This window comes from Canis aureus, chromosome 19 (assembly GCF_053574225.1).
Source record: "Canis aureus isolate CA01 chromosome 19, VMU_Caureus_v.1.0, whole genome shotgun sequence".
NCBI classification, from domain to species: Eukaryota; Metazoa; Chordata; class Mammalia; order Carnivora; family Canidae; genus Canis; species Canis aureus.
In genome coordinates this window covers 43467460-43482694 of record NC_135629.1, presented here as the reverse complement: position 1 = coordinate 43482694, position 15235 = coordinate 43467460, and the positions used below count along the sequence as shown (strand labels likewise).

General features: G+C 43.6%; 1 protein-coding gene across 4 annotated transcripts; it reads left to right on the top strand.

Annotated features, from left to right (window-relative positions):
* The first annotated feature begins 6512 nt into the window (after positions 1–6512).
* Positions 6513–15079, top strand: LOC144290187 (C-C chemokine receptor type 2-like). Of its 4 annotated transcripts, none has more exons than XM_077859169.1 (3): positions 6513–6629; positions 6777–6884; positions 11086–15079. In XM_077859169.1, the coding sequence occupies exon 3, from the start codon at positions 11097–11099 to the stop codon at positions 12213–12215; it is 1119 nt and encodes a 372-aa protein (XP_077715295.1). In that variant the 5' UTR covers positions 6513–6629; positions 6777–6884; positions 11086–11096; the 3' UTR covers positions 12216–15079. The 4 variants fall into 4 exon arrangements, with proteins under 4 accessions (XP_077715295.1, XP_077715294.1, XP_077715293.1 ...); XM_077859168.1 differs by having other exon boundaries at positions 6542–6629; positions 6731–6884; XM_077859167.1 differs by having other exon boundaries at positions 6543–6884.
* Positions 15080–15235: the final 156 nt, after the last annotated feature.

Genomic DNA, 15235 nt, shown 5'->3' with positions numbered 1-15235 from the left:
AGATATTTAATTTTTTTGATGTTATTGTAAATGTAATTGTTTTCATTTCCTTTTAAGATTGTTCATTGCTGGTATATAAAAATACAACTAATTTTTGTGCCTTGATTTTATTTTCTGCAATTTTGCTGAAGTTGTTTATTGGTTCTGGGAGATTTTTTTGTGGATCCCTTCAGATTTTCTATATATAGGACCATGTCATCTGTGAATACAGATAGTTTTACTTCTTCCATTCCAATTTGAGAATACAGATAGTTTTCTATCTTCCATCACTCACTGCCCACTCAGGGTGAGGCCTCAGTGATGCCCAGTAGTTCCTTTTCTTTCCTGATTGCTCTTAGAGGGGAGGCTTTTAGTCTTTTACCATTGAGTCTGATGCTAGCTGTGAAGTTTTACAAATCCTTTATGATGTTGAGGCAGTTTTCTCATATTTCTACTATTTTGAGCACTTTTGCTACAGAAGAGGATTGAATTTTGTCAAATGCTTTTTCTGTGTTGATTGAGATGAACGTATTTTTTTCTTCATTCTGTTAATGTTGTGTATGGCATTGGGGATTTTTCCTATATTGAACCACCATTGCATTCTTTGGATAAATCCTACATAGCCATAGAGTATAACTCTTTTATTTATTTATTTTTAAGATTTTATTTATTTATTCATGAGAGACAGGGAGAAGGAGAGGCGAGATAGGCAGAGGGAGAAGCAGGCTCCATGCAGGGAGCCTGATGTGGAACTCAATCCCAGGACTCCAGGATCATGTCCTGGGCCGAAGGCAGGTGCTAAACCGCTGAGCCACCCAGGGATCCCCAGAGTATAATTTTTTTAAAGTGCTGCTGGATTCAATTTACTTGTATTTTGTTGAGAGTTTTGCCTCTATATTCAGAAGATATAAGTCTGCAGTTTTCTGGTGGTGTCTTTGTCTGGCTTTGCTATCAGGGTAATTCTTGTTTCATAGAATGAGTTAGGAAATGCCCCCTCCTCTTCTATTTTTAGGAAGAATTTGAGAAAGACTGATGTTAATTTTTCTTCAAATGTTTGGTAGAACTTACCAATGAAGCCATCAAGTCCTGGACATCTATCTGTTGGGAGATTTTAAAATTTTTAATTTAATCTCTTTTTTTTTTTTATAAACCATTTCAGATTTTCTACTTCTTCTTGAGTCACTTTTTGGTAATTTATGTTTCTAGGAATTTTTCTATTTCATTTCATTTGCCCATGTTAGTGAATTTGTTAGTGAACATTGTATATAATCTCTTCTAATCTTTTTTATTTTTGTAAATTCACTAATAATATCCCCCTTTCACCTGATTTTAGCTATTTATGTCTTTTCTTTTTTTCATAGTTAGCATAGCTAGAGGCGTGTCAATTTTGTTGATCTTTTCCAAGAGCTAACTTTGCTTTCAGCATGCATTATTTTAAATATATGTAATATACCTGCATTGCATTACAAGAATTGTCCTCCCCAAACTTATCTTTCCCCACTACCAAGAATTTATGGTTCCTGCAAAGCCAACAGCAGTTAGGCACATCTTCAACTAACCATACTTGGGAAGAGTCTATCTTCCATCACTCACTGCCCACTCAGGGTGAGGCCTCAGTGATGCCCTCCAATCAGAATCTCTGCCACATCCAGATTTGTGGGTTTCTTGTCATGACACCAGAACCTTCAAAGAACACTATGTGGGCTCTTTGCAGATGACCACAGCATTGTGCCCCTCCCAAGGACACCTCAGAAGCTATAGTCAGAAGGTAGATGATGTCAGAGGTGGGAGAAGAGTGACTATAGCCCTTAATGCCATATCTGAAACCTCATCCTGTAGGCAGTCACCCCATCCTCCTCTTACCACATCTTGGGTGGAGGGCAGGTGATGGCGGTGACAGTGAATTCTAGTTTCTGATTCCCCAGAACCAGCCCTCCACCCACTACTGCCATGTCCTGGGGGTCTCTAAAAATGCCTTCCAAAATGCTATGTCCTGACTCATCCCCAGCCATGGCTTCCTCCCCAGAGCTAAGGTCTGAGTCTAGTCACAGAGTAGTTTAGTAGTAGTTCTTCTGGGCTGTAGAAGAACAGAAGATTATCTCTCTACTACAGGTTCAAACAACATCCTCTTAAGTCACGTGAGAGGGCTTTTCAGCAACTGGATGTATTAAAGATCTTGACTTCACCTCTATTTTCCAAAGTTGATTTTTTCTCAAGGTATAGAAACATCCCATCTGCTACCTTTACACTTTCAGTTAATGGAGACTTAAATTACTTGTTTTTATGACTTTTTTCTTTCTTTTTTTTAAATTATCTATCCTTGTTTGTTCTTGGTTCACTGGAGATGGTGGCAAACTTTGAGAAGGAGAAAAATAAGTGCCCATCTTCTGTTACTTGGCACCTTCCCTTTCCAAAAACATTTGGTTTCTGGACTTTCTTGCTGCTGTGTTACTATGTCACTTGGGACAATAGCGGAAATATTTCATATTCTTTTTATTAAGGAAACATGACCAGAACATGTAGGAATGTATAAATGTGCTTTTTCTGTGGGTATCCTATTTGTCGAGATTAATGTTCTTAGCCAAAACTGAAGATGTAAAATCCTAGAACACGCTAATCTATTTTAGTAGGTCACCGGAAGCATGAAAACCATAGAAACCACAATCAACCAAAGCATCTGTGTTTAAAAAAAAAAAAAGGCAAGAATTTATCTTTTAAAGGTGCCAACTGAACAAATCCATCACAGATAAGTAAGGGAGTTAGAAACAAGGGGAGTCATCAATGTAACCTGAGGCGAATGATAAACATTTCCTGACTTCTTGCCCTGGCAGCAATTCTTTCCAGCCACACTTTTCCCCATGTTTTTCTTTAGCTGAATATTGCCATCTGTGCAAGGGGAAAGAGATTCTTAGGACTAACTTTAAGCTTCAAATGTCTGACCCCTAATTTGCTGTTGACCTTCAGACTACAGATAAATAAGAACTCTTAACCTTCTCATGACTGGTGTTGGTCTGGTTCTTCCCTCTTCATTCAGGAAGCATGACCTTTTTTTATTTCTTTGATTTACAGAAACAAGTGTCCCCTTATCCCTGCCCCAGGACACCTAAAGGTGACCACAGCCATGCCTGCTATTGAGATAAGAGGCTGATGACACGCCTTCCCTCAACTCTACTCAAAAGATCATACCTTTCTCCCATACTGAGAATTTCAGTGCCAACAGGTGAACATGAAGCTTTCAAACTGCTGGAAAGCATTGTTCCTAACTCTCTTCGTGTGCATAAAGAATTCTAAGGTGTACTTACCCTGGTTCCCAATTTTCTGATTATCTGCATGGACCAGGTGAGAATATAGTGACCAAAAAAAAAAAAAAAAAAGTTAGACTTGATAGCTGGTTACAACAAATAGAAATCTAGAAAGGACTCCTGGTTTGCACTGAGTATTTTGTTGTTGTTGTTGTTGTTGTTGTTGTTGTTGTTGTTGTTAATTCCTATTTGTTGAATACCTTCTTTGTACCAGACACTGTACTAGCTGCTTTGTATCCATTTAAATCCCACAGACCCCAGAGGCCTTATTATATCTATTTTATAGTTAGGGAAATCAAAGCTTAGAAATTTGCCAAGGTCACAGCATAAGGATCCTGACCCAAGATCTGAGTTCCAGAAAATCTTTGGAGCCAAGTCAAGTGACTCAATGTTCCTGTAGGATCTGAGGAATATTCCTAAGTGTGGCTCCCTAAACTGCAAAATTTGTACTGTTAATGGCAATTTCTCTTTTTCTTTTCTTTTTTTATTGTGATAAAATAAGCATAAAGTATATTATGTTTATATAACATAAAATCTTACCATTTTAACCGTTTTTAAGTGTAAAGTTCAGTGGCATTAAATACATTTGTAATTTTTCCAACCATCATCACCGTCTATCTCCAGAACTCGTTTCATCTTGTAAAACTGAAACTCTGTACCCATTAAGCACTAACTCCCCATTAACCCCTCACCCTGGCACCTGGCAACCACCATTCTACTTTCCATCTCTATGATTTTGACTAAGTGTCTCACATATGATTCTAAGTGGAATCATCCTGTCTTTTTTTTTTTTTTTTCATCCTGTCTTTTTATGACGAGCTATTTCACTCAGCATAAGGTCCTCAAGGTTCTTCTGTGTTGTAGCAGGTGTCAGAATCTTCTCGTAAGGCTGAATAATATTCATTGTACATTGTATGCATGTACCACATTTTGCTCATCCATTCATCCACGGGTGGACAGTGGATTTCTTCAATGTTTAAGTTATTGTGAATAATAATATGGCTATGAACATGAGTATATAAATATTTCTTCAAGACTCTGCTTTTGGAGCACCTGGGTGGCTCAGTTGGTTAAGTATCTGCCTTCAGTTCAGGTCATGATCTCAGGGTCCTGGGATTGAGTCTCGCATTGGGCTCTCTGCTCAGCAGGGTGTCTGCTTCTCCCTTTCACTCTCCTTCTGTGCTCTCTCTCTCTCAAATAAATAAAATCTTTTTTAAAAAGACTCTGCTTACATTTCTTTTGAGTATACAATCAGAAGTGGAATTGTTGGATCACACAGTAATTCTATTTTTACGTTTCTGGGGAACTACCATACTGTTTTGCACAGCAAATGTACCATTTTACATTTCCACAAGAGCACACAAGAGTTTCAGTGTCTCCACATCCTCTCCAATGCTTGTTATTCTCTGTTTTTTGGATTGCACCCATCTTAAAGGCAGTGCGGTGGTATCACATTGTAGCACTGTTTTGCATTTCCCTCATGATCACTGGTGTTGAGCATAATGTGCTTATTAGCCATGCATGTATCTTCTTTGAAGAAATGTATTTTCGAGGCAGGTCCTTTGTCTAGTTTTGAATTGAGTTTTTGTTCAGTTACAGCCTCTCCTGAAAAATATCCCATACATTTGAGAAGAGTGCATGTGCTATTGTTCTTGGGTAGAGTATCCTGTATCTGTCTGTCAGATCCAGCTGGCTTATTGTGCTGTTCAAGCCCTCTGCTTCCTGACTTATCTTCCATCTGGTTGTTCTATTTGTTATCAAGAATGGGGTGTTGAAATCTCCAACTGTTATTGTGCAACTGTCTTTTCTCCCCTTCAGTCCTGTCAGTTTTTGCTTCATATATTTTGACGATCTGTCATTAGGTGTAAATGTAGCTGTTATATCTTCTGGCTGTATTGAACTCTTTATTAATATATAATATCTGCCTTTGTCTCATAATCTTTTTTACTGATTTTTTAAAAGATTATATTTATGTATTCATGAGAGACGTACAGAGAGAGAGGCAGACACACAGGCAGAGGGAGAAGCAGACTCCATGCAGGGAGCGATGTGGGACTCGATCCCGGGACTCCAGGATTACACCCTGAGCTGAAGGCAGGTGCTTAACAGCTGAGCCACCCAGGCGTCCCCAATCTTTTTTGATTTAAAATATATTTTATTATTATAGTTATATTAGTATATTAGTATAGTTATCCCTGTTCTCTTTTGTTTCACATCTTTTGGTAAATATTTTTTTCCATCCTTTCACTTCCAATATATTTGTATGTTTGGATCAAAAATGAGTCTCTTGTTGACAACATATAGTTAGATTGTGTTTTGTTTTGTCTTGTTTTGTTGTTATTCATTCTACCATTCTCTATCTTTTGATTGGAGAATTTAATCCATTTACATTTAAAGTAATTACTGTTCAGGAGGGACTTAATTCTGTCATTTTGCCATTTTTTTCTATGTGCATACTTACAGCTTTTTTGTCCCTCATTTCCTGCACTGCTGTCTTCTATTGTGTTTGGTTGATTTTTTTTTGTAGTGAAATGCTTAAGTTCTTTTTTATTTTCTTTTGTGTATATTCTAAAGCTATTTTCCTTGTGATTACCATAGGGATAGCATATACCAACTCAAAGTAATAGCAGTCTAATTTAAATTTATACCACCTTAATGTCAACAACACACAATACTCTGCTCTTTACAGCTCTGTCCTCTGCCTTCACCTCACACATCTTTATATATTGTGTGCCAAGGGGAGGAGTTGGGGGATTGGTAGCTGCTAATGTGCCAAAAACTATAATCTACCAAAGTTAACTGCAGCTGATCATCCAAACCTTCCCCTGACAGCTGTGGCTTTTAGTATATTCCAGAGTTCCAGAATAGTTAGATTAGACAGATGCTGTCAGTGCATTTGTTGCCTGGGTAGGGAGAGAGACTTCTGATGCTTCCTATGCCACCACCTTCCCAGAATCTCTGTGCTGTTTTCTTTTAGAAAAACTTCTTTCTGAGAAGTGGGACCTATAATAGCTGAGGCCCTTCTCAATAAGGACATCTCTGATACAAGAGACCATTTTGCATTCCCTTTTCAATAAAAATCTCTGCCTAAATAAAATTTCCAATCAGACCCCAAATCCATGATGTCACTGAAGCCAGTGTGCATGGTCACAAAAAACTCATCTTGTTTTCCACAACAGTCCCCTTGTTAAAATCAAGTTCTGCTCATCTCATGCAAATTATCACTTGTAGAAGAGAAAGGAAGATTTCCTGATAGAGGGACTCACAAGATAAAGAAGCCCAGAGTCATTAGACACAGGAGCAGATGTACCCTGTACATCTGCTTGACTCACACTCACGGTTGCATAAGTAAGATTTCAAAATTAATATTACTCTGGAGACCTCAACCTAGTGTACAATGCTCCTGGTTGGAAAAGAAGAACTATATCATTCTTTTTTTTTTTTCTCAGATCTTTACCATTACTTGCCGTTGTATCTCCGCCTTCTTTTCTGCAGGAAACATTATTTCCTACTTCTGCACACCAAGTTTCTACCTCTAGATCTGTTTGTTCAGTTGCTGTGAAGCCTGACCTTCCAGTGCCACTTGGAAGAAGCCATCCACTGGTGAGTTGTGGGTGCTTTTTCCATTATTTTATGAATCACAGGCTCAAAGTATCCCAATACTGGAGAAGCAGGGACTGGGAGCACCCTGAAGGTTGCATAGCTCCGGACCCTGAGGGATGGTTCTTGGGGGTAGAAAAGGGTGGAGGGTGGTGTCTGTATCAGAAATGTTGTAGAGGCCCTGATGGCAGTGAACAAGGGCAGAGCAGAGTGAGACCATCCCATAGGGCTCAGGTGAGAGGACAGTATGCTAAAGAGGACAGTCAGGAAAGTAAGGACACTCAGGCTTCTCAGCAGTTTCTCCTCTCACTCAATCCCTGCCAGCCCCTTAGGGCTTTAAAGAGCTGGAACTTTCTATCCAAAATACTCCCCCTCCCTCCTCCAGTCCATATATGTGATGGTCCAGGCCCTAAACCAAAATGGACTTCTTGCCTCAATTGAGAAGGCCCACAGGGTCTGAAGTGAGGAATCTACTTTTCCGACAGGCAGCTTTGAATTGATTAAGGAAGTATTCTGACACTTAAAAGTGACACCTTGCAAGTGTCTGCTGTGCCAGGAGTTAGATGTGCTGGAGGGACTGGGGAAAAGTAGTAGAGGAGGAGGTGGCTGGTGGTTGAGAAACCAGTGTAGGTAAACAACAAAGCAGAGAGAACACACGGTGGAAGTGGTCAGGGCAATTCGCCCCCTCTCACCATACCTTCTCCCCCTATCTGAATCACCAGAGGGTCTAGGCTGTGCATTTCTGACTATCAGACTTCCTGTGATACTGAAGCCCAGCATTTGAAAACCACTGGTCCAGTGCATACTTTCCCGTCCAGATGTGGAGGTTAGCCCTGTGGTTGGTTACAGAGCAGCCCAGAGGGTGTGCTGCACTTAAGGGGATATGTGCAAGGATACCCAAAATTTTAGTCTTTATACGATCTCACACTGGATTACCTGGGAGGCTAGTCCACAGTGGGACATTGTGTTTCTTGGTAACTTGCAGCCTGCTGGTTCTCTGTCAATCACTTACTGAAATGGTATTTATTTAGCAGCCTCTAAGTGCCAGATCGGACTCTGGGGCACCAAGACACCTTATTGCAAGACAAAGGTCTTGGCCCCTGTGGAGCTTATTTGTGTGTGTGTGTGTGTGTGTGTGTGTGCTGTGCACGCACACACCTCTGCACACATAGGTGGGGAATGCTTGTATGGGTGAATATGTGGGTTTTAAGTCTAAATGCCAAAGAAGTTCTGTTGAGGGCATGGAAGCATATCTACAAAATTGTTATCTATTCTATATCCATCCCTGCTCTCCCAGACTGGAGATAGGAGCTCCTGAGGTCTTTTGTAACAGAAAACCCCAGATCCAAAATCCAGCTTAGCTATTACTTGTTTTGTGAGTTTGGGAAAGTCATTTAACTTGTCTTTGTTTAAATTTTGAATTACTTCACTTGTAAAATGTATAAACACTTGCTCACAAAATTTTTGCAAATATTCAACTAATTAATGTATGCAAAGTATTCAGCACAGCACCTGGAGCTTTAGGTGCACATAATTAATGATCATTGCTGTAATTCTTTAGGTGGATACTACCCCACCCCTCGGACCTTGATTAGAGGTCTTATTTAGTTTCTGCAGATTTCCAAGAATCTGGCTCAGTGAAATGCAAGATCTATGAGATGAATCGATCATAAGAAAAATAGGAGAATAAGGTGTGTACAAAGATAAAAACCAATTCACAGTCACTAACAAGAAAGAAAAAAAATATTCTTTTTTCTTTTTTAAAAAAAAGATTGTATTTATTTATTCATGAGAGATACAGAGAGAGAGGCAGAGATATAGGCAGAGGGAGAAGCAGATTCCCTGCAAGGTGCCTGATGCAGAACTCGATCCCAGGACCTTAGGATCATGACCTGAGCCAAAGGCAGACGTTCAACCACTGAGCCACCCAGGTGCCCCCCCCCCCAAAAGAATATTCTTGAGAATCAAGCCTAATGATGTTAGATGTCATACTTAGTATAAAGGCTTTCATGCATTCTTTCAATGAATATTTATTGGTGCTTCCTTCAGCCAGATAATATCATAAGAGCCAGAGACAGAAACATAATCTGGACTTCAAGGGGCACACAGTGTGTGGGAGATCATGTGATAAGGGCTTGTTTAAAGGCATGCACGGTGTTATGAGATGATTCGATTGATTAGAGGAGGCAGGCTTGTCTCCACAGAGAAGGAGAATTTGAGCAAGAGGCACTGGCGGATGACTAGGAGCTCACCAGGATTTTACACAGAGCGGGCAAGTGTATGCAAAAACCACAGAAGCTGGTGAGTTTGCAGGAAAATAGACAGAAGATGGTCAGGGTGGGAACACAGGACCTGGGGTTTGAGAAGTGACTGGCGATAAAGCTGGGAAGATGTGAGTGTAGAAAAGACGGACGAGTGGTCTGGGCATTGCCTTTGAGGTCCACCACTTCAAATGCATGGGACCACTGCAGTTCTCAGGTGAGAAGCACCCGCACAGTCCCATTGCAGTGTTGGGGAAGGCAGGTTGAAAGGAGTAGGTCAAGAATAAGCTGTAAGCAAGGCAAGACCATAGCAAAGATGAAAGTGGGGAGCATTTAAGGCAAGGCAGTGGCAGCTGACAGAAATGTAGAGGGGTTGAACCTGGAGGTGTTTATGAGTCAGAATTCATGTGGCAATATTAGTGACAGTAGCACAGAGCACGTTGTCATGCCAGGTGCTGCACTGAGTCCTTATCTCCGTCCATCTTCATGGCCACTCAGCATAATTAATGTTTTAGACATAAAAAAAGGGGGGAGGGGTTAAAGAAGTAATTAGCCCCAAATGCCACAACTTGTAAGCCGGAGGGTTCACATCTGGGTCTGTTGGCCCCTAAAGTCTGCCCCTAACCTTCTGAAGAGGAGGGGACCCGAGACAATGCCCAGTCTAGCTTCCCAGACGCTGGAGTCAAGGACATTAGCCAAGATAAAGAGTCCATTAGCTGAAGCACATTTCTGGGGATGTTGAGTTTAGGGTGGGTTTAATTGGAGGTACCTGTGTGATACCCACTTTGCTCACTGCTGTATCGCTAGTTACCTAGAACAGAGTAGGGCTCACGGTAGATGCTCAGTAACACTGGCTAAATGGGGAGCTATGCAGGAGGCTGTAGAGGAAGTGATGGGGAATTCAACTTCAAGATGTAGGGGTTGAAAGGTGGGACCGGAAAGCAGAGCTTTGGGCTGCATTGGCACTCAGGGGGCCTGACACCCTGCAATTAGACAACAGGACCCAGCAAGCACTTCAGAGCGAGAATAAAGAGGTAGCAGGTAAAGAGGTGGCAGCAAAGGATGGTGGTGCCCGGGACTTCTCTCAGTGCGGGCAGGTGAAGGAGACACCAATAAAGAAAATGAATGAGGCAAGAGGCAGGGGCTAACCTCCTAGAAGCCAAATGAGTTTTAAATGGAAGAACTTCGCAGAAGGATCCAATGTCTCGCAGAGGATGAGGCTGAAGCAGAGCCAGGGCAGTCAGAAGTTGGGTAGTGTTTGCAAACGTTCCAGGAAAGAAAGCTTCGGTGGGGATGTGGAGGCAGAGAGTTGAAAGGGGAGTCAGTGAGAAGGCGTTCAGCTGCAAGTAACAGAACACAGGATTCACAGGAGCTTAAAAACAAGGACTTTTTTTTTTTTTTTTTTTCAAAAACTCAGAGGATGGGCAGTTCAAGGCTGGGCTTACGACTTGGTGGTGTTGGGACTCAGCCTTGTGTTGTTGCTCCAGTTCTCTGAGTCTTTTGTTCAGGGCCCCCAACACCAAGCCCTCACTAGACAAGCGCCAGAAGCAGAAGGGTCAGGCCCGGGCTTCCGGTGCATCTCTCCTGTCAGAGCAGAGCATTCCTGGAGGCCCCCTCACAGATCGCCCTTCCTCAGGTCACAGGCCTGTGTGCCCCCTGCAGAGGAGGCAGAGAGGCAAGTGTGCAGCGCGGGGGAACTGTATCATGAGAAGTCGGATCCTCCAAGAAGGCCCAGCCTGTTGAGAAATGGCTGGTGGGGAGAGACAACGAGCATCTGCTCCCAGGAGTAAAGGGAAGTGACCAGCCAGCATGAGAGCTTTCCAGGCTGTGGCTGCAGAGCAAAGACAAAGACTGGGCCATCGCTGAAGCGGAGCCAGGCTATTTTGCAGGTCAGGGATGGCAGCCCTTACGTGACGTGTTATCATTTTGTTCCCTGATTACAGGTCGGAGGAAGATGGGTGACAATGGCACCTTCTCCCAGGTCAGCCACAACATGCTGTCCACATCGCATTCTCTGTTCACAACCAACATCCAGGGCAGCGATGAACCCACCACCATTTACGACTATGATTACAGCGCGCCCTGCCAGAAGAGCAGCGTGAGACAGGTCGCCGCCGGGCTCCTGCCTCCGCTCTACTCACTGGTGTTCATCTTTGGCTTCGTGGGCAACATGCTGGTCGTCCTCATCCTCATCAACTGCAAAAAGCTGAAGAGCATGACTGACATCTACTTGCTCAATTTGGCCATCTCGGACCTGCTCTTCCTTCTCACCATCCCATTCTGGGCCCACTACGCCGCGAACGGGTGGCTCTTGGGGGAGGTGATGTGTAAGTCATTCACGGGGCTATATCACATTGGGTATTTTGGCGGGACCTTCTTCATCATCCTCCTGACCATAGATAGGTACCTGGCTATCGTCCACGCTGTGTTTGCTTTAAAGGCCAGGACGGTCACCTTTGGGGTGGTGACAAGTGGGGTCACCTGGATGGTGGCCGTGTTTGCCTCTCTGCCCAGGATCATCTTCACTACAGTGCAGATAGAAGATTCCTTTTCCTCCTGCAGTCCTCAGTTTCAACAAGCATGGAAGAATTTCCATACAATAATGAGGAGCGTCTTGGGCCTGGTCCTGCCCCTGCTGGTCATGGTCATCTGCTACTCGGCCATCCTCAAGACCCTGCTCCGCTGTCGAAACGAAAAGAAGAGGCACAAGGCCGTGAAGCTCATTTTCGTGATCATGATTGTTTATTTCCTTTTCTGGGCTCCCAACAACATCGTCCTTCTCCTGAGCACCTTCCAGGAGTCCTTTAACGTGAGCAACTGTAAGAGCACCAGTCAGTTGGACCAAATCATGCAGGTTACAGAGACCCTCGGGATGACCCACTGCTGCGTCAACCCCATCATCTACGCCTTCGTCGGGGAGAAGTTTAGAAGGTATCTCTCCTTGTTTTTCCGAAGGCACATCGCCAAACACCTCTGCAAACAGTGCCCTGTCTTCTATGGAGAGACTGCAGATCGAGTGAGTTCCACATACACGCCTTCCACAGGGGAGCAAGAGGTCTGGGTTGGCTTGTAAATGAGTAGCAGTTTGTTTCTTACTTTAAAGGGGGGATGGCAATCTGTACATAATAAGCCTCGACGGTCTATTGCTGAAGAGAGGCCTGTGAGTCTCTGAAGCGAGTCCCCGGGGCCTCAGGGTATGGAGCACCACCTACAGACTTCGTCCCTCGCTGTGTAGCCAATGCGCACTCAGGGGATATTCCAGAACAACCGTGGATAGAGACTGACTTCTCCAGCAAGCTCCTCCCAGTTCCTGGAAAACACCACATCTGGAAAACGCTTCTGTGCTTCCCTGAGCCTTCACCTTTGATTGCTTCTCTGGCTCGGCAATGTTATACGTTTGGTCAGGGGCCCAGCTGGACACTGACGGATGGCATGAGGGCACGTGGGGTCAGGGCTGAGTGCCAGGGGGAGGGGGGTGTGGTCAAGGTGTGAGCCTGGGAGAGGAGGATGGCAAGGGCTTCCCTGAGCCCAGCCAGACAGCCCCGCCTCCCACCCTTGTTAGCTTGGAAGGCCTCACCTGCTCAGGGAGAGCTTGGGGACTGCAAAACTCTCTGACAGCTTCATTTGGGTCCGATCGTCCTCTTCTGTGTAAATACACGATCCATTTTTTCTTTGTTGGCGATTTATTTGTGACAACCACGCACCCTACATTTGAAATGTGTTAAGTATCAGGCACTACTGTTGACGTGTGTCTTTAAGCCACATCCCCCTATGTAAAAATGTATGAACAGTTTTGTTTATAAAATAGGTGTCAGCTATGATGAGATGAAAAATAAGCTCTTGTTTGCTGTGCCCAGGGAAAGGGGAGGTTTGCTGGTAGTGATGGGGAGAAGGCGTGAAGGCAGATGAGACCCTGCCTCAGGAGGGCAGGGGCTGTAGTGAGAGCTCAGGAGGATGTGTGAGGCCCAGCCCAGCAATGTTTCCAGAATCAGCTAGGAGAAGAGGCCAGGAAGGATGCGTCAGAACCATAGAAGCCCCAGGTCTTTGGATCTGCCTGCTTCCTGCCACCCTGGCCCCATCTGTCACCTTACCCCCAGCCCCCAGCCCCATCTCCTGCCCAGAGGACTGCCCTACACCTGAGCCACTTCGTGGAGGTCCAGAAGAGTAGCCTTGGGGAGTATAAAACGGTACAGCCAGAACCCTCAGGGGGCCCTGGAGAGGGGGGCAAATATGTGGGGGCCCTGGGATGTATTGCCAGGCTGGACAAGGAGCCAAGACGTGAGAGAAGTCCTTGCCTTAGAAGTCATATGCCAGCCTGTGAATCTCGGGATCTAACCAGATGGGGCAAAGCTACACAAGAAAGACTCTGGATGGGTCGGGGAAGTGTTTTTCAAACTCCCTTCGAGCCCCTCATTTTTGGATACAGACATAGAGTTTGCATATGTTAAAAAAATCATAATAAAGTAAAACACAGAAGTAAAGCTGAAACTATAACTTACAAATGGGGCAGAGTATCATTTTAAGAGTTGCTATTATGTCCAGCCTGAAAATACCGTATTAGTCCTAGAGAGAACTCTGGTTGTGAGCTTAAAATGTTGGAGCCTGTGGTATGTTTGGGAGACTACCAATTCAACATAAATAGTTGATCAGAGAGTCCGGTGTCTGTGGTCTACTGCCTACTAGCTTATGATGACGTAGAGTCTAACTGGGACCATTTGGATCGTAGCACGCACTCCACAGGTCGTATCTTGGCCTTGCTGCCTCAATCCTTGTGTGTCATTATGATGCCTAGGAAGTCATGGATCTAATCATGTTCAAATGCTTCAGTGCTTTGCAGACCATTCATGTACAAACTGTCTGGTTGGGTGTGGGAACTCCTAAATCACACTGACCCCTAATCAAACTTTTAAACTCGATTTGTAAAGGAAGGGAGTTGGGTCACTAAGTCAGCAAAGACTTTTGTCTTGGCTGAACCAAGTTAAGAACGGGCACACATGTTACCCAGTGTATTTCTGATATGACCCAAGCAGGAAACACAGGACTTCTGGAACCTGGCAGCTTGGGAACTGTAAGTGACAATGGTTCCCCTTTCCTTCTTTGTGGCTAGAGGTTTCAGAAAGAAGTGTGTATCTTTGGGGTTAGGGAGAGCATGCTTCACTTTCCAATATCTGTAGCATCCTAATGAATGCATGAAAGTTTGTTTGGATGATGAAATGTAAATATTGGGGTTATTTTTGTTTTTTGTTTTGTTGTTGCTTTTTAAAGATTTCATTTATTTATCATGAGAGGCAAAGAGGAAGACAGAGACATCGGCAGAGGGAGAAGCAGGCTCCATGCAGGGAGCCCAGTTTGGGACACGATCCCAGGACTCCGGTAACATGCCCTGAGCTGAAGGGAGATGCTCATCCACTGAGTCTCCCAGGGGTCCCAATCTTGGGGTTTTTTAAAGCTATGATTTGGAAAATAAAGTAATGCCCTAACTACATTGTTGTTTACAAAATTATCTGATTAGGACTCCCCCCTGCTGCACCCCCACCACAGGCTCTGGCAACCACTATTCTGTTCTATACATCCATGATTCTATTTTAGATAACTCATAGAAGTGGAATTGTGTAGCTTTTGTCCTTCTATGATGGTTTTATTTCACCCAGCATAATGTCCCCAATGCTCACCCATGTTGCTGCATATGGCAGGACATCATTCTTTATAAGGGCAAATAAAATATTCCATTGCATGTATATGCTGCATCTAGTTTATACATTTATTAATGTGCATAAAATTTCAGTTATACAAGGTGAAACATTCCAAACACCTGCTGACAACGTTGTACATGTTGATGCAATACTGTATTGTACACTTAAAAATCTGTTAAGAGGGTAAATGGCATGTTAAGCATTCTAACCATAATAATAATAATAAAAACTGCCTATTTTGTTATTCTGTGGTGTGGTAGATTGTCTTACTGTTCATCACTTTTCACTCCTTCCCTTGTGTGATGACACATGTCTGTCCTTGCGGTGTGACTTGCAGTGTGCCCTACAGGTGTCCTCCCCTGCCCTATCCATGGGAGGCTCGGCCACCAAAGAGTGAGCA